The sequence below is a fragment of the Alligator mississippiensis genome, chromosome 10 (assembly GCF_030867095.1).
Source record: "Alligator mississippiensis isolate rAllMis1 chromosome 10, rAllMis1, whole genome shotgun sequence".
Taxonomy (NCBI): Eukaryota; Metazoa; Chordata; order Crocodylia; family Alligatoridae; genus Alligator; species Alligator mississippiensis.
In genome coordinates this window covers 2,706,675-2,725,207 of record NC_081833.1, presented here as the reverse complement: position 1 = coordinate 2,725,207, position 18,533 = coordinate 2,706,675, and the positions used below count along the sequence as shown (strand labels likewise).

General features: G+C 45.0%; 1 protein-coding gene across 1 annotated transcript; it reads left to right on the top strand.

The window, feature by feature from the left end:
• Positions 1 to 1,600: 1,600 nt before the first annotated feature.
• Positions 1,601 to 18,453, top strand: RHOF (ras homolog family member F, filopodia associated). Its single transcript, XM_014594807.3, has 5 exons — positions 1,601 to 1,755; positions 1,892 to 1,979; positions 11,557 to 11,666; positions 13,958 to 14,092; positions 17,501 to 18,453. Exons 1-5 carry the CDS (start codon positions 1,663 to 1,665, stop codon positions 17,663 to 17,665), a joined length of 591 nt encoding a protein of 196 aa, XP_014450293.2. The 5' UTR covers positions 1,601 to 1,662; the 3' UTR covers positions 17,666 to 18,453.
• Positions 18,454 to 18,533: the final 80 nt, after the last annotated feature.

Genomic DNA, 18,533 nt, shown 5'->3' with positions numbered 1-18,533 from the left:
CCACGCAGTGCCGTGGTGGGGGGTGCTGGTGCAGACACGTAGTGCGGCCGGGGGGAAGAGCGTCTGCACAGCGTGCAGTGCTGTGGTCCATGCCTCACCTGGGGCAGCCGACATGGCACGTGGCCCCCCACTAGTGCAGCCCTGGGGGGTCTCCCCAAAAGTGGACAGCCCTGTACTACACTATGGTAGTCTTACATATCAATTAATGCAAAATAAGCTCACTTATTTGAAGAGGAGACTAGACAGTCACCTGACCCCCAGTTATCTTTTCTGCTCGGTGCAGGGGGCTGGACCTGATGATCTTCCAAGGTCCCTTCCGGCCTGACGACCTATGGAAAGGAAAAGAGGGATTCACCGTAAGCTCACAGAGGGTGTCTTTTATAAAACTTTGGCAAAAAAGGAAACGGTTGCTGCAGGATTTAATTCAAAGCTCGTAACACCGTAATTCATGAAGCGGACGTGACCAAACGTATTTAACCTCTATCCGTTATATTTCAGCTGGGTGCCTAGCGCGGAACCTTTAAAGGTCTAATCAGCCAAGCGCTGAGATGTTCTCCTTCAGTGCGGAAAGTCCCCAGCAAGATGTTCAGGCCATGGATAAGCCCACAGGGTTAATAAGATTTTATTTTTGAGAGTCAGAAATACGTTTCAAGGTCTGTGACGCTTTTTACTCAAAGGAATAAAAGCAGATCAGCAGGAACTGAGTTGCCTTGAGGGTTTTATACGGCAGCTTCTAACTGGGTATGGCTAGGTGGCTGTCATATCTCTACCCGGCCTCTACGCGCTGGCGTGATCTCCTGTCTCTCTACAAAAGGAAGTCTTCTTCGAAGCGCTGAGCAAGGGGAGCGTTTCTCACGCAGTCTGCAAGGCCATCTAGTGACACAACCGCGCAGGGGGAGGCAGGAGCCTCACCGCTGTTTCACAAGGGTGCAGAGAAGCAGCTTCCTGCAGCCACAGAGACGAGCTGAGGGAGGAGAAGGGATGAGGGCGTGGGGGGGTTTCCGCACCCCACAGCAGCGGGCTGGGCCGTCCAGCCGCACTCAGACTGCGGGTCGTGACCCCCACTTCTCTCAGTAGGGAAATTAAAGAGTGGTGTGGAAGGAAACGGGGTCAGGTGCTGGAGGGAAGCAGGGCCTGGGCAGAAGGCAACCCCCAGTCGGAGTGGTCTGAGCAGGGGTGGGGGGGGGGATCTCTTCCTGAACCCAAGCACTGCCCCTGCCCCAGATCCGGGCAGAAGGCAAGCCCCAGTCGGAGTGGTCTCAGTAAGGGTAAGGGAGGGATCCCTCCTTGAGCCTAAGCACTGCGGGAGCGGCTCCCCCTGCCCCCGGCCCGGGCAGAAGGCAAGCCGCAGTCGGAGTGGTCTGAGCAGGGGGGATCCTTTCCTGAGCCTGAGCCTGAGCCTTGCGGGAGCGGCCCCCCCTGCCCCTGCCCCTGCCCCTGCCCCGGGCGCGGGAGCTTCGCACGTGTCCCGGCTCCCGCCACTCCCGCCGCGCGCCAGCCAATCCCCGCCGCGCCCCCCGCCCATGCCGCCAATCCCCGCCCGGCCGCGCCCCCAGCCAATCCCCGCCGCGCCCCTCCGCGGGGCCGCGCCGCAGCCAATGGGCGGCGAGGCGGGGCCGTCCCCTCAGCCGCCGCCTTGCCGCCCGGCCGCGCTGCCGCCTCATGGCGGCCCGCCTCAAGCTGGTGGTGGTGGGCGACGGCAGCTGCGGCAAGACCTCGCTGCTGCTGGTCTACGCCGAGGGCGCCTTCCCCGAGGTAAGCCGCGCCCCGGGGCCGCGCACGGCGGGCGGGTGTGGCGGGGGGGCGGGCGACAGCACAAGGGGCAATGGGCTCGGACTGCAGCAAGGAAGGTTGAGGCCGGAGACTGACGCCCGCGTTTCCTCGCGCACAGTGCTACGCCCCGTCCGTGTTCGAGAAGTACAGCACCACGGTCCAGGTGGGCAGCAAGACGGTGGCCCTCGACTTGTACGACACCGCAGGTGAGGCCGTCGCCACCTTGGGGGTGGGGGTTTTTTTGGGGGGGGGGGAGGGGGTTATATTCTCAGCGTTGGAGGGGGCCTCGCGCAGGGTGGGACTCAACGACCCCTCGTCGCCGCGCCTGGGCGGACGGCAAAGCACGTCTCGGTGTCGCCTCTTCCGCGCGAGTGAAACGTCAGACAGGCCCAAACGCCCAAAATCGTGCAGTCGCGGCTGCGGCGACCGTCGCGGTCTGCGCGAGCGTGCGCTCGCACGCGCGGATCCGCTCTCAACCGCACGCTCGCCCGGGGAAGCGGCACTTAATATCTGCAGGTGTTAAAACTCCGGTGCCCGGAAGCAAAACGTAGCGTAATCAACCAGGAAAGCCCGTTAATTTCCTACCGTGTGTAATCACCAGCAATAAAAGAGGTTTTTTAAAAAAAACAACCCCATTAGCGTTCAAATTGGAAAGCCCCGAGCGCTCGATGTATTTGCAAACTTTGATAGGTTTTTTTTTGTGGTTTCCTCTCGGGGAAGGGTTTGCGTTCGATTTACGGGGTCAGCGACGCTCGCTCGCGGTCGTAGGAGCCTCGCCGTTTCAGACCGCGCCGACCGGGAAATTGGGTGGAGTTCTCCCAATATACACGCGTGTGATTGAAAGGTGAATTTGGGCCGCTAAGGGGATTGCTGTTGTTATTTATATTAGTGCAACTGTGCTTTTAAATCCGCCGTAAGGCGTTCGAATCGTCTGTTAGTGGTACCCTTTGACAGAGAAATGATCTTTACAGGAAACTTTTTATCCAGTCCGGTAAGATCTTGATTACCTACGTTTCTCTTAAGAAATTCCTAGTGTGACTCTGTGTTTAACGACGAGAGCATCAAGAAACAAAACGATACGGGTCATGTCTGCTGCACTGCGCAGCAAGCTGTCGTTATTGAGATGGAGTGTTACACGCTGGAGTTAAATGCCTACGTTAGATCTCGAAAGGGGTCTTTTTTGGGGGTTTTCCTGAAAAAAAAATGCATCTGAGGAAGAGGAGGTGGTGCCGTCATCCTCCCTCTTGTTGCTAGAGCCCTTGCCCACCATGTGGCAGGCTCTGACTCAGTCCTCCTCTGCAGGAGAGGGCTTAAACTCAGTCTCCCGCTTTGCAGGTGAGTGCCCTAAACGGCAGGCGGCTCTGGGATTGGGGCAGGCTCTGCCTCTCCCATCAAAGCTTGTTCTACTCTGCTGAAAATAATTCAAGATTCACGAGATTAATTGGATCAGAGAGGAGGAAAGAGACTGATCGTGACTCTCTAGCCTAGTGGGTAGGGACTGGGACGGGTTAGGGACAACCCCTGGATGTTGTGAGTCACCCTCACAGATCTGCTTGTGAAGATTGTCCCCCCAGGTTGAACAGCCCGGCCATCAGATTCACCTTTCCTGAACGTCGTTGTTTACTTCACATAGGACGCGTCGACATGTGCCCCCCTAAATGTGCACCATTTAGTACCAACTGCGCAGTCCCGGCGGCACAACCGTACTGCGCAGTAGCTCGTTACTACACAGTAGCATCAGCGTCGCAGTTTGTGCCCGCCGACTCTACGTTGCCGTAGTGTCTCGTGGAGATGCGCCCAGTATGGATTTATCATTTCCACACATCCTTTAAAGTCCAGTCCTCTTCTAACAGGCAAAACTCCAATTGATTTCTTTATGTGCAGGATCGGGGCCAAGAATTGTGTCTCTCTTCTTGCAGATCTTGCCAGTGCCATACAAGAAGTAGGTTTAAAAAACCTTTTCAGTAGAACAGAACAGTGTCGGAGAATGGCGCTTGATCTGCTGGAAAGTAAATGCCGAGGTATTTGTTTTCAGACAGGAGATGTTATTACATGATCACTGTTCCGTTACATTGATTTTATTTCTGTCATATCCTACAAGGAAGGGATGCTAAATCATTTCATCAGATGACTGTTGATGCACCGGAGTGGCAGCTGTGTCTGGTAGAATTATGGAAATACTGCGTTTCTGTTGGCGCAGAGAGAGGAACAAGTGCGGGCCACAACCTAATGGAGATCAGCTTAGTCATAAAAGTAAAATGATTTGAAAGCATAGTATATTGGCTGCAGTTTGTGGAAAAAAAAGTTGATTTGCTTGGGCTCTTGAGTTTTAATTTTATCCCGGTCATGCTGCCATCTGACTAGCTGACCCAGTTTCTTCTTGCATACTGGCCTAAATTTTCAAGAGTGCCAAGTGATTATGGGACGCCCCCTTTTTCAGTACCCAACCTGAGGCCCCTCAAGGGTCTCATTTTTACAGGCAAGATACTCAGCAGGTCGTCGGCCTACTAAGCTGTCTCAAGATGGGTATCCAATCTCACTTGATACTTCGAAAATTCTCCTCGCTCCATTTTATTACGATTGGGGCATCTATAGGTATGCCATTTTGTAAGCTGCATTAGTAAAGTTAAACTGTCTTTCTTAGCTATTTATATGGCCCCATGGCTGTAATATCTGAGTGCTTCACAACCTTTAATGCATTTATTCATACAACACTACCGTGAGGTACAGAAGCACCATCTGTAACAAAGGGATAAGGCATAGAGAGCCTAAGTGACTTGCTCAGGTAGTTGACCTAACCACTGGATAGTTGTTCCCTTTAAATTGTCTCAAAGCCAGTAGGAAAGTCCTTCTAGATATGGACTGAACAGTGTCAGTCATCTGCTTTGAATAGCAATGAGCTGAATTAATGTCTGGGGCTTACATCTGCAAACTTACTCACCCTTGGGGGGGTTTCCCTATTTATCTCAGAAACCGCTGATGTAAAGCACATCAGTGATAATAAATTATTTTTCTGATGTCAAAGTAGATTTTTATAAAGAACACAATTCCAGAGAAGATGAGAATACACTACACATACACCATAAATATACTGTATCCACGTGAGAAGGAAAATGTGCCTCATTTTCTATTTAAACTAGTAATTAGGCAATGGGTAACCATTTAATGCCTCCGGAACTGTATTATTACATTTCACATTTACACTGAGGTAGTATGTACAAGTCCAAGGCAGTTCAAAGACCCAAAGTGTGTATAATTAACATTTTTGTTACTAAGGAAGAGGTTAACACTTGAAGCGGAGGATGTCAGCCAGTGGGTGTTTTCTCTTTTCAGTATAGAAGTGTAGGAAGTGTTTAGCTAACATAAGATTAGTAGGACTTATCTGAAGAAAACCCCCCACTCTATTTTAAACATGATGGCTTTAAAATAAACTGTTACTAAGGTCATGGAAGAGCTTGTCTGAAAAGATTCAAATAGTTACAAGAATTTGAGATTGATGAGTCCAGACTCCCTAGATCCTTCTGTAAATATGAAAATAGCCAACTTCTGTGTCACAAATGATAGCAAGGTTATGATGAGAGATTTCTATCCTGTCCAGTGAAAAGGAAAATAAATAGAGGCATTCAAGTACTAACTTAAATAATGTTGGAGCTGTTTCATTCCCTAATAATGTATTAGGGAAGACACTGATTTGTATTTAATGAAACAAAACATTGAGACTTAGTAAAAGCTACTCTATAAATAACTACCTAGTTTTGAACATTTTTTCTTTTTCCCTCCTCATCCTTAAGCAGGAGTTAGAAATGCAGAAGCTATCTTGTCTAGCACACGATGGCAACCAAAGTCCACAACCAGAAAGATACTTTAATAAGAGTCTTAATTTCTGAAGTGCTTTTCATTTGGAAGGAACTTCACAAAGTTCAAAATCAGTCATCTCGGGGTTGAAGGGCTGCAACTAACAGATACATCCCACAATCGAGGGTGGAAATAATGAAGGAAATCCCCATTTTCCAGCAGTACCATAGAGCGTGGAGGACCTCAGGTTTTATAGGTGCTTTCCAAGACACCCTTGTACATTAAATTGAGCTGCATGTATCCTACTCCCTCTGAAAGATGAAGCCTGATTCAACTCTGCCAGGTGTTTCAAAGACTGCATTCTGACCTGATGGTGAGATCTCTAAGCTGTTCTCTCGCCCATTGAGAAGAAGACATGAACAGCAGGGTTGTATAGAAATATTAGACCAGGGCCTAGCAATGTTTTTGATCAGAATGCCAAAAATACCCCCAACCTCAACTTGTAAGATGGTGGTGTGCCAGGGGAGGATAGCAGGGTGTTGCAAAGGGGACGATCCGTTTTGTGGCAGCGCAGCCCCGGCCCCTTCCCTGCCATCTACCCAAGGCATGTGTGCCAAGCAAAATGCCTTCACGTGTCATGCTCTGGCACCTGTGCTAGGGGTTGCCTACCCCTGTGCTAGAAGTAACATCGGAGGAGAAATATCCCCATGGAATATATTTTCCATGTGTATAATTCAAGCTGAGAAGAGGTTTAATTTTATGTAAGCATTTTAGGAATAAGAATCATAACTTGGACTAGCACTGGCTAGAACTTAGGTTGCTTACAAGATGCTGTATTATTGCGTGCCACTTGCTCTGTGATCTTCCTTGTCAGAAGTATCTTCCTGCTCTAGCAGGAAGTTAGTGGTCAGTGCACCGTAACCCGCACAGCGTTTGTAATAGCTATTGTTTCTCCTGCAGAAATGCGTTGCAACTGCTTATTCAATTAAATCTCCTTTTTGTCCCGTACCTGACAGTCAAGTAAAGGAACATCCAATAGTGCCGATGCTTTCTGCTGTAGTTCAGGACATTTGGATGTAATTTCTGATGCAGGTTTCTCACTCCAAGGCTATCTCTGAGTACACAGCTTGGTAAAAGGGCATGTTCAGCATCTTATCGCTCTGGGTGCCCAGTCTGGCTGATTAAGGAGTGACACTATCAGTCTCCACATGAAGGCCCTTCCAGTTCTGTGTGGCCACAATGATGATTGCCATCAAGCCTTGAGAAAAAAATGTAAATGAAGGCGTAGGAGGGACTGATTTCTTAATATTTTGAAAGGGCCAGAACATGGGCCCAGGAAGAAGAGTCCTGAGAAAAAATGAAAATCTGTAAAATGGTGAGCCACATTTCATGCTTGATTCATCTCCGTCAGAAAGTGAGTTTCCCAAATGGAGTGCTGGAAATATAGACTCAACAAATTTGCAGCAACTCTAAAACCTTGACTAACACAAAATGAGAATTTAGGCTTTTTCCTTTAACTCTGTAGGTTCTTCATTATATGATTACATTTCCACTTTAATAGGAAATGTACCTCATTTGAAACAGCACATTGGCTTGACCTTTGGAGTGACATGCAGCGTCCTAACTACGTGAAGGGAGAGAATCTCTTTTCCAGGTTGGCAGCAATGGGCAACACTAATTGTGAGACAAAGAGAACAGCACTTCTGCCTGTAGAGTCATTGATAGTTCGTTTTACATAAATATTTTTTTTTGCCTTTCCTGTCACCAGGAGTCCCAGAGGAAGTTTTCCACTCAGACTGTATCCTATTTGTAACCATGTGTGGCTTTTCTAATTAAAGTATCCAGAAAATCTGAAAAGAAGTTTCTTTTTCTCTCCCCTGCCTGCTTCGTCTTTCAGCATATTATGAAATACAGGCAATACATTTCAAACTGATAAAGTAGAACACTTTATTACACAATGCATGAAGAACTCTGGAACTCACTGCCCCAAGATATTTATGAAGGAACAAGCTTACCAGGATTCAGATATTCATAAGAATGGCATAAGCTGCAGGAACACCAACCAGGATTAAAATGCATGAGACAGGCAAGGTTCTTTGGGTAGATGTGATATCTTTTATTAGACCAACTACATAGCTGGAAAAAAGTTCTTTGCAACCTTTCGGGCACAAACATCCTTCATCAGGCACAGGGAGACTGCTGGTGTTCTGTGTTCTTCAGTGAATATATGAGAGAGAAACTTCCATGCTTCAGGACAGAAGCTAGGCATTAATTAGGTGGTGTTGGAAAGAAGTATTCCTGTTGGGCAGGTTATTATATATTGTCTGTTCTGGGAGTTTAACGCCCTCCTTTGAGAGCAGACTGGATGAATGTGTGTGAGACATGGTACATAGGCTCCTAGAGAGGCCTGATGGCAAGTATACTGCTGCACGTAAGGGAGAGTTTTCATTCTGTCCCCTTGCAGAGGAGCAGAGCAGCTATTGCATCACGGGTCTGTCTGGACCAATATGTGGACTGAGCAGTTCATAGGCTGGGTCACTTTCCCTTTTTGGCAGTTTCACTAGTGAGAGAAACAACTCATGGCATAATTTCCTCCTCCGTTTCCCTTTTGCCATCAGCTTGAGGCTCTAGCTTTTATTAAGGCCAGCTTGTGGGATATTGAGTTAGTTGACATTCAGGGCAAGCATGAAGTCTTTGTCAAGAAAAAGGGGACCTCATGGAAAGATGCATAACAAATGAAACAGTGAGCTTATTATAGGCACAAAGATGCAGGAAAGTAATGTTAACTATCAATTATTTTACAATATTTATTGTAACATTTATTGTAAAATAAATTTTGAAAATTTTGGAAGAAAGAGTGTAAAACACATTATAGTGATGTCTTAAAAAACAACAACGTAGTCATATTTTCTACCGTTAATTCAGAGCAGCCAAAGAGGAGTTTCAGTCTCATCAGTTGACGTTCTTTTGTCTCTCTCATTTAACAGTGAAAGGAGAACTGAAATGGATACACAAGACTGATCACATGTAATCAAGGATTTTGCATGTGAGCTCAATGGCCATTTCTGTTCAATCCTATAACTTTGTTTTAGCTGGTCTTGCAGACCTCTTTTTAAATCCATGCTGAAGAAATTTTGACCACCACCTGTGCAGCATTACTAAGCAAGAATGTGTTCTCTCACACCCCTTTACAGCTAGGCCTCTATTTTATCATCGGGATTTGCCCTCCATCATGAGGTCGTCTTTGATGAGGTTTTGTGCAAGGGAGGAGGGCAAGAATATGGTGCTTCTGCCATTTTGACAAATTCTTACAATTGTGCTTATGGGAAAAGAAAAGAAAGACATGTATAGCTTGCGTTGTAGCCAATCAAACCAAGAGTAATTTAAGAGCCCGGACCATGGTTCCTTAAATAACATGCAAATAATACCCTCTTACCAAACACAGGCACTTCAAACAAACCAAAAGTCACAATCATCTAACTGTTGTTCATTGGTCTAAGTTAAAGGACAGTGGTACACAAGCCACTTCTGACATTAATTTGCTGAGGGTAGATTTGAAATGTGAGGAACATGAGATTGTTTAATTTGTGATGTCAGTTTGTTGCTGATCTAGATCTCTTGCCTGCATAGCTCTTCTGGCTGACACCTTACCCCAGGTCATCATAACACCTTCATGAAGCAAAAAGACACCAGGATTATTGTAACCAAACACATGCTGTGGGGAGCAGGTCTCTCTTAAATAGCTAATAATGTGCTTTGTGTACAAGGTTGGAGGCTCCAGGCATGAGTGTGCACTGATTTCAGCCCTGAACGAGTTCCCGTTAATCATCTGCAGCCTTAAGAAGCAAGATAAGAAAAGTACTTTAGGTACAAGACCCCATAGTAATAAAATAACAATATGGTGGCTCCTCACTCAGATCACAAGGACAGTGAGAGAGAGAGAGGCACAGAGGACACTATACTCCTGGGGCTCCTCTCTGTCCAAGGACAGCTTTCCCGTCTAATTTCTCTTGGAGTGCAGTTAAGTGTTGAGCCATAGGTCCTGTGAGCTTCAGTTTGGTCTCATTGTCTGTGGTCTTGTTCAGGGTTTGCGCGTGCATTTTCCCTCTCTTCATTTTCAGCCAGTCATGGCTTCATACATCCTCCTTTGCAGTCTAGTCCCCCTGTGAGCTGCTGGATCCCTGCCCAGTTCCCTGCTTCTCACTCAATCTCCTTGTCCATCTGTCAGATTGCCTGTTACCCGGATCTTCCCTCTGTCTCCAGCCTGTTGTTCACCCTGATCTGTATTTTCCCTAAACCTAATCCTCTCTGCCTCGGGATATCATTTTTACTTGATCAGTCTGGATCATGTGGGCTCAGATCAAAGGTATTTAGGTGTCTAACTCGCACTGAAATAAGCAGGAGTTAAGAGCCTGAATACTAGTGAGGATTTGGGACATGGTGTCCTGCAGCAGTTAGCTACTGCTCTGGATCCCCGTTCCCAGAATGCTTGTGACCGTACTGATTCTGGCAGGTGAATATGGTAACCAGCCAGCAGGTTCACTGCAGCACACACACTTCTGTAAAAATAAACTAGTCATCTGGAGCCAAAAGATATTTAATTGGCACTCAGAGGACTTTGAGTATTTACTTTTTCTGTGCTCTGCATTTGGTATTCTAGACATGTGAGAACTGCAGAGGAACAGTTTGCTGCTGTGCAAATGTACATTTCCTCTTGTCCTCAGAGTTATTTTCTCAGTTTACAATTAAAAATAATTATGCGGTTCTTCTCTGCCTACCTAGGTCAGCTTAGACTAGGCAGATGAAGCCACAAAGCACTGGTGCATATGTTCCGCTGCTGACTTTCACAGTCACATTAGTTTCACTTGCAAAAAAGGGCATCTCCATCATGGCTACCTGACAGAGCGTGTTCTTCATACCCTAACTCCAGCGAGACTGTCAAGGCGTGTTAAAGAACATTCATCTATCTGCTTCACAAATCACCAGTGTTACTGCAAAGTAACAGCAAACAAATTGAGAAGCTGGAGTGGTTACCATCAGTGATTGAGTCACCGTAGAAGATAGCTTGATTTCGTAAAGCGACCTCTGTAGAGGCTCAGAGCAAAACATGTAAGAGTAAAAGCAGTGTGTATGCAAATCAACACTTACTGATAGTGCTTACAACTCACTTCCTTTTTTTCCTCTTGACATGTTTAAATGACATTTCCCAGAAACTGCAGCACATCTATTGCAAACAAGTAGGTGGCTTTTGGAGAATGGGACAAAATCATTTTACATTCTATAAATGCAGCAGAGAGCAAGGCAATCCTTAATTGTTTATTTCTGGATTAAAAGTTTAAGAATTCAACCCTGCCTTGTTTTGCAGCCATCCAGCAAAGTATTGAGAGTAAGAGCTCTCAGCATGGCATAGACCTGGGTCCTACCTCAGTACTCCCTTATGCAAATGGCTATGGCAAGATGAGTAATAGGGTTTTCAGTTGGGATCACCCATACATAATACCTCATTAACTGGCACCAAGGGATTAAATATAGGAGATAGAAAATTCATGTTTTCTCGAGAGATATTGGATTTCCTGTACCTGAAGCCCCCTTTACAACACCATGATTGGAATCAAGTTACAGGATTTAATAGGACTTGAATCGTCTCTCTGTCTTGACCCCAGCTGACTTCCTGTCCTTGGGCAGGAGGCTGGACCCCATGATCTTGCGAGGTCCCTTCCAACCCCAATGTCTATGAACAGCACCAGGCACATCCTCTGCTCAGTAAATACTGGCACTCCTGACTCTCGCTCTTTGAACAGTGTTTCACAGACATGTGAAAAAAACAAGATACTCATAATTGAGTTATGTAAATTTTCAGTCCACATGATTACATTTTAAGAAATAAAGACATGTTCTTCTTGGCCTTGAGATTAGTCTTATTATAATACCTGTTAAAAAATGGGTTTCTTTTGTCCAAGTCATCATTACTTTTTTTCTGTGTTTCAGGGCAGGAGGATTATGATCGGCTACGGCCACTTTCTTACCAGAATGCAAATGTAGTCTTAATTTGTTATGATGTTATGAGCCCTACCAGCTATGATAATGTTTTAATTAAGGTAAGAGACCTTCCTTCATAATTGTTTGACCCTTTCATATGAAACGTAATATATTAGCTGGGTGCCAAGATGACCTATCTATAAATGTGATGCTTTTGGCAAGCCAAATCCCCAGTATAATAATGGATAAATTGATTTATCACCACACATGGAGCAATGGGCCTAAACCAGGGGCGGGCGATTATTTTGGGCAGAGGGCCACTTAGTGAGTTTTGGCAAGCCATCGAGGGCCGCATGACAGGCAGCCCAGGGTAGATAAATATTAATTTTCTAAATTTTTTTAGGGGCCCCGCGGGCCAGATAGAATGGCCTGGCCGGCTGTATCCAGCCCCCGGGCCACATTTTGCCCACTCCTGGCCTAAACCAAAGTGCTTGGATCTGGACCTCAGCTGCTCCAAGGTTCAGAACTGAGGGCTGATTTTGTATTTGAAATGAAGAGAGCAATAAACGATCTAAAAATGAGAGAGAACAGAATCGTAACATTAAATTTTACCTTCTCTCTCCAAGCAGTCCCTACTCCTGGCTTTCAAAGCAAATGAGCCTATTTGTGAGCCCTTCCTGCAAGGTGGGATGGGGCATTAGGATGCCCAGCACCTTGTTGGGTAGGATCCACCATCAGAAAGACAGAAAGTTCAAGGAGGTACTGCCAGTTTCTGGGTGCTGAGAGAGAATTTACATTTCTAGAATTGTGAGCAGTGGGGAGATGTCCAATTTACTCTTTGGTGTTTAATGGCTTCCTTCAAAATTGGAAGTCCTCTTCATGCTGAGTGTTGTCCTCCTATTTCTGGGCCTGCTGCTGTCATGGAGTATTGTAATTGGTACCATAGAGAAGTAAGGCTGGACAGAAAACATATCTGCATGAGCTTTAAATCAGCCAGCTCAAGTAACGGTTAACAACATAGCTTTGTCATCAGCACAGAGCTCAGTGTGCCCTAGTCTTTATTTACCCCAGGTCTCAGGCAGATTTTGCAGCTACTTTGCAGTTAACATGGTTCTATCTATGACAGGCCTGCAGTTGTTAGAGAGGAGCCTAATGATCTGTAAAGCCACACTGTTAGACTTTAGGTCTAAAATATGACCTATAGTTGCTTAGAATGATCATAAATTAGGGAGAATTTGATTGTAAATTGTAAATCTGGATTATAAATTATAGTTAGTTACAATTCACTGTTCCCACTCTTGACTTTATAAGATCTGCAAAGAACAAAATAGATTTTTCTTTCTTTAAAGAGCTCTGCATTCTTGTTTTCCCCTCTCTTCATGGAACACAAATGTCATTCCTGCTGCCAGTCTAGAAATAAGAGGACAACACTCAGCATGAAGAAGACTTCTAATTTTTAAGGAAGCCATTAAACACTGAAGAGTAAATTGCACCCCCCCAATTCTAGAAATGTAAAATTGTCAGTGTCTCTTTAATGTATTTAAGCAGTTTTCTGCTCCATCTGCTTCAAGATGGCCCAGTAGGATAATGTCAAATTTGTGTGCAACAGAGGCTGGTTTTATTCTAAGTTTAAGCACCTATTTGTATCTGTTGAGTTTAGCATTTCTACTCGGTCTTTGTGATACAGAAGCTCCTAAGCTTTGCAGTAACTAAAACCAAATCAACAAAGGTAAATGAAAGTCCTGGTGCTGATTCCACAGGTGACTTCAGAGCATTCTGAGCTTACAGTAGTGTAAGCAAGCTGTGCCACAGACTGCATTTTACTTCCAGGTTTGCACAGCATCCAGTCCTGCTTGGGGCTTCATCATATCAATTAGATGCAGCTTTCTGTAGCACTGGCAGCTACTTGACTTATAGGAGAGAGAGAGGACTTCAGTATTATTAACTTCAATAACGTTTTATATACCAGTCTGCTTATGTAGGGGTCAAATCCGGCTTGCTTGAAGTCATTAGGAATATTTTCTTGCCCACATCTTGGGTGGGAATACAAGTTTGTGCTTTGAAAAAGCAGTTAGCTTTTTCAGACTACTCCATCTTGACCTGAACACATACTCTAAAAGATATGTGAGAAGGGATATAGAAACACCACTGCAGAGTTAACGCTCCGTAGTCACTGAACTATTAATCACCGATTCTTTAATGGAAAGAGGCTTTCCACATTTTTACCAGGGAGGTGGTGGTACATCTATAAACACTTGCTTAAACAACACATTACTATCCCACTCCATTCACAGCATGGGATGAAGGACTTCCTTACCTTTCTGGACCTTAGATGTACATAAAACACGGACTTTGTTCCTTGGCATTATCATTCTAATTTTTTTTTTAATGTTTCTTTTTCTGCCACCAGTGGTATCCTGAAGTCAGTCACTTCTGCCGGGGCGTCCCCTTAGTACTCATCGGCTGCAAAACAGACCTTCGAAAAGACAAGGAACATTTACGGAAACTCAGGTCTTCTCAGCAGGAACCCATCACGTATACCCAGGTAAAGACGACGGAATTTAAAAGGTCTCCCTACTTTACTGTAATAGGGAATGGTCTCAGTGATCAGGAATAGCAACTACAGGTAGCAAAGGGACACCCAGGCTATTCCAAAAGCAGGTAAAGTATCCAAATCACCAGCTTATCCAGTTTAGCATAAATTGTATGAGGTTGTATGTGAGGTTTTATGTCCTTTTCTGGAAGTGGGGGGAATTAAACGTGGCAACTAAACAAAAGACACTAGATGTGTTTGGAGAAGGTTCTAGATGCATTTAGATATTTTTAGAAGGGTAATTCAAGAATGCTCAAATCTGGAAAAAAGGTTTCCTCCTTAGGAAGAAGAGAGGTTGGCTTGACTCTTTCTGGGCCTTTTAATTCCTATTGAAATGCATCTAAATAGCAGGCCACAGAGAATAGACTATTTCAAACTATTGGTCCTGCCTTGCTTTTTTTTCACATGCCTGTTTTGCTGCCATGAACTCATAGATGGCTTAGACAAGCCACTGAGTCTGCATGAACTTCTTCCACTTCTTTGTTTTTTAATAGTGTATTGCCTCCATTAGTGACATTTTGACCTTGGTTGTGATAAAGTTTAAATACATTAGGATACAACCTATGGGATAGTAAACACTGAGTAGTAAGTCTGCAAGAATTGTTTTGCAGTCCCTTTTTGAAATAAAGCATTTCAAGAAAAATGGCAGAACACATTTTGGAGGTAAAAAATATTCACTCCCAAATTGTGGCTCAAGAGCTATGTCACTTCAACAAGCTACTGCTTATTAGTGCTTAAAAACATCACACTTTGCATTATCAAATATCTGCCATCCATGGACCCAAAAGCACATTACTAGGAGTGAATACTGACCTTACCTTAGGTGAATACTGACTTCCTCATTTTACAGATAGGGAAAATTAGCCAGGCGGGTGAACTGCCCGTCCTGCATGTCACAAAAAAGACTTCTTGTCTGCCTGCTCTTGTTTTGCCTCAGGATACCTTTTCCCTTCTTGTCAGAGGTTAAGGAGACATTTTAGCAACATTTCAGACTATTGTGTGTTCAGGTTTGGGCAAGTTCAGTTCATAGTGCAGCACGGTTATGCAACATTATTAAGGGGAACTGTCTACTGCTAAATGAACACTGTAAAAAGAGACTACTGCTGCATCATTGTTAACCTGTTGTGCTTTTCAGTTGTTCCTCCTCAACTCCAAGAAGATATTTTTGTTTTATTAGTTTGTGAATTCCTGCAAATAGTCTCACGTGTGCTTACTGGCTTTCATCTTCAGCATCAAACAGGAGTGACTTATTTCAGCTCACAGTGTACTATGAGTCTTGAAACCATTACTTCTAGTAAACTGTAGAAACTTATGAAATCATGTTTCTGTGTCTCGGAGTATCAACAGACGTCTTCTTTGGAGCAGGATCAGTTGCGTCAGGATGTCCCCCAGCACAGTTGATCTGCTTCTGTGGCATCCACAGACATCACTCAGGAAGCTGTCCCACAGGGCCAGGCCCAGGGGCTCTGTCATTTGCAGAGACGCACCCTGAGCTGGGGCATGGCCTATGCTGCATGTGCTTGGGGAAATCCCCTGCTAGCACAAACTAGTACTAGGTATAGTTGAAGTCACAAATGTGGGCATTTGTGGTGCAACAGGGCTGTAACATCTTTTGGCTTTTGTGCCACCATAAAAATGTTCATGGTGGCACTAAGGTGACATCTGTTTGCAGCCAGAGAATCTGCCATCTATGATTTATAAAGACCTAGATCGAACTCTTCAGACCCTTTACAAGCAAGCAAACTAAAATTTCTTACAGTAGCAGTCAGGTGCTCCAACAGGACAGCCTCATTCAACTCATTCATCAGCGACTTGGACGTGGGATCATCAGCGACTTGGACATGGGAGTGAAATGTACTCTGTCCAAGTTTGCAGATGACACAAAGCTATGGGGAGAAGTGGACACGCCGGAGGGCAGGGAACAGCTGCAGGCAGACCTGGATAGGCTGGACAAGCGGGCAGAAAACAACAGGATGCAGTTCAACAAGGAGAAATGCAAAGTGCTGCACCTAGGGAGGAAAAATGTCCAGCACACCTACAGCCTAGGGAATGACCTGCTGGGTGGCACAGAGGTGGAAAGGGATCTTGGAGTCCTAGTGGACTCCAAGATGAACATGAGCCGGCAGTGTGACGAAGCCATCAGAAAAGCCAATGGCACTTTATCGTGCATCAGCAGATGCATGACAAATAGGTCCAAGGAGGTGATACTTCCCCTCTATCGGGCGCTGGTCAGACCGCAGTTGGAGTACTGCGTGCAATTCTGGGCGCCACACTTCAAGAAGGATGCGGATAACCTGGAGAGGGTACAGCGAAGGGCAACTCGTATGGTCAAGGGCCTGCAGACCAAGCCCTACGAGGAGAGACTAGAGAAACTGGACCTTTTCAGCCTCCGCAAGAGAAGGTTGAGAGGCAACCTTGTGGCTGCCTATAAGTTCATCACGGGGGCACAGAAGGGAATTGGTGAGGTTTTATTCACCAAGGCGCCCCCGGGGGTTACAAGAAACAATGGCCACAAGCTAGCAGAGAGCAGATTTAGACTGGACATTAGGAAGAACTTCTTCACAGTTCGAGTGGCCAAGGTCTGGAACGGGCTCCCAAGGGAGGTGGTGCTCTCCCCTACCCTGGGGGTCTTCAAGAGGAGGTTAGACGAGTATCTAGCTGGGGTCATCTAGACCCAGCACTCTTTCCTGCTTATGCAGGGGGTCGGACTTGATGATCTATTGAGGTCCCTTCCGACCCTAACATCTATGAATCTATGAAACTCAAGATCTAGAACTATTGCTTTGACCTCTAAATATCGTGGAGCAAGTCTGCGCTGGAGCAGATGCCTCACAAGCTCCTGTAGGAGTTCACTCATGCAGTACATGAGACTTCTGATTCCAGGCACAGAAAAGCTGAGAATTTTTAAATCAAACAGCAGTTGTCCACTGCTGAAGCCCACTGATGTGTGAAAGCAGAAAAACCTCATGGAAAGTTGTGATCAGGCCAACTTTACTGTACTAGATGGAGAAAGATCACAATCCCCACCTTCCAGTGCTGATCTGAGAAATTGGGTGATAATTTTTATATCTGCTTATGAGAACAAGCATTCTTACACTTTGAGAAACTGCATCCTTCAGCTCACAAGTAGGCAGAGCCAGCGCTAAGAACTTTCTGCTGCATCATACAGCTAAGCTGGCATCTTCATTAAACTTGTAAAAAGCAGTAGTTTCTCTATACAGTCCTTCAGCATTTTACTAATGCCACTTGTTCCTTACCCTACAAACATAAGGATCTGCCCCCATCATATAAAAGCCTGTTTTTAATTATTCACTTCTCTCTACTGTAAGTCCAAGTTAACTTGTATATTTTTCCTTCTAGGGGGAAGCAACCTGTCGCCAAATGAATGCAGAAGTTTATCTGGAGTGTTCAGCTAAATTTCGTGAAAATGTAGAGGATGTTTTTAAAGAAGCAACAACTATTGCACTGAATGCCATAAAAAAAGCCAAGCGCCAAAAGAAACACAAGCGGTGCTCAATATTATGATCCAGATCTCTAGGACTGTAAAGAACTTCCAACCATTTGAACCTGCATATTACCAAATAGTTCAGTGTCAGAGACCATTTTCATTACATTTTTTTTATTCCTACTTTGGTTCTGTTTTTAAAAATTGACTTTCCCCATAATATTTTTGCACTTCTGTTGTACTTGTCATGAAGACTTGAAAGTATTTTTTCCCTATTTGTTAATGGTGGACATCTGGCTTTTACTCCCAACCGCAAATGACCATCAGCCTGCTATTTTTTAATTGTGTGCTGGGTGCTTGACTGCTGGTGCTTGTACTGCTTAAAGTTTTTTCTCACCTCGCTCTAAAAAGTAACCCTTGACATTTACGGCTTTGATTTATTGCGACTGTTCACCAACAAACTAATTTAGAAAGGGTATTTTTCTCTAAGGAAAAACAAAGTTAGAGCAGACTGCCAATCACATTCAGGGAAGACAAATCAAGTTCTGTTCTGATGTGTTCGAGTTGTATTTATAGCAACTGTAGTATGAAACCACCTCAAGCAACTTCCCCAACTATGCATACAGACAGTTCTACTCTAGCTGTATTACAAGGGGAGCTCTGCAAAGCTACTGACCTAGAAGTCTCTTTGTCAGCTTTATGGTAAGGGATGTGTTCAACACCGTTGGTCATAGTGTACTCAACGCCATTCAAAACAACGCAGAAATGATCAACCCTGTTAAAGTAGATACTTAGTCCCCCGAGAGGGAGATCGTACGTGCAATATGGGCAAAACTAGTTTTGCAATAAACAAGTGCAATTGACTCCATATACAGTGTCTGTTTTAACATAAATAGGAGTTGCATGTTTATTACATGGTGAAATCATCCTTGCTGCCTCAAGCCAAAT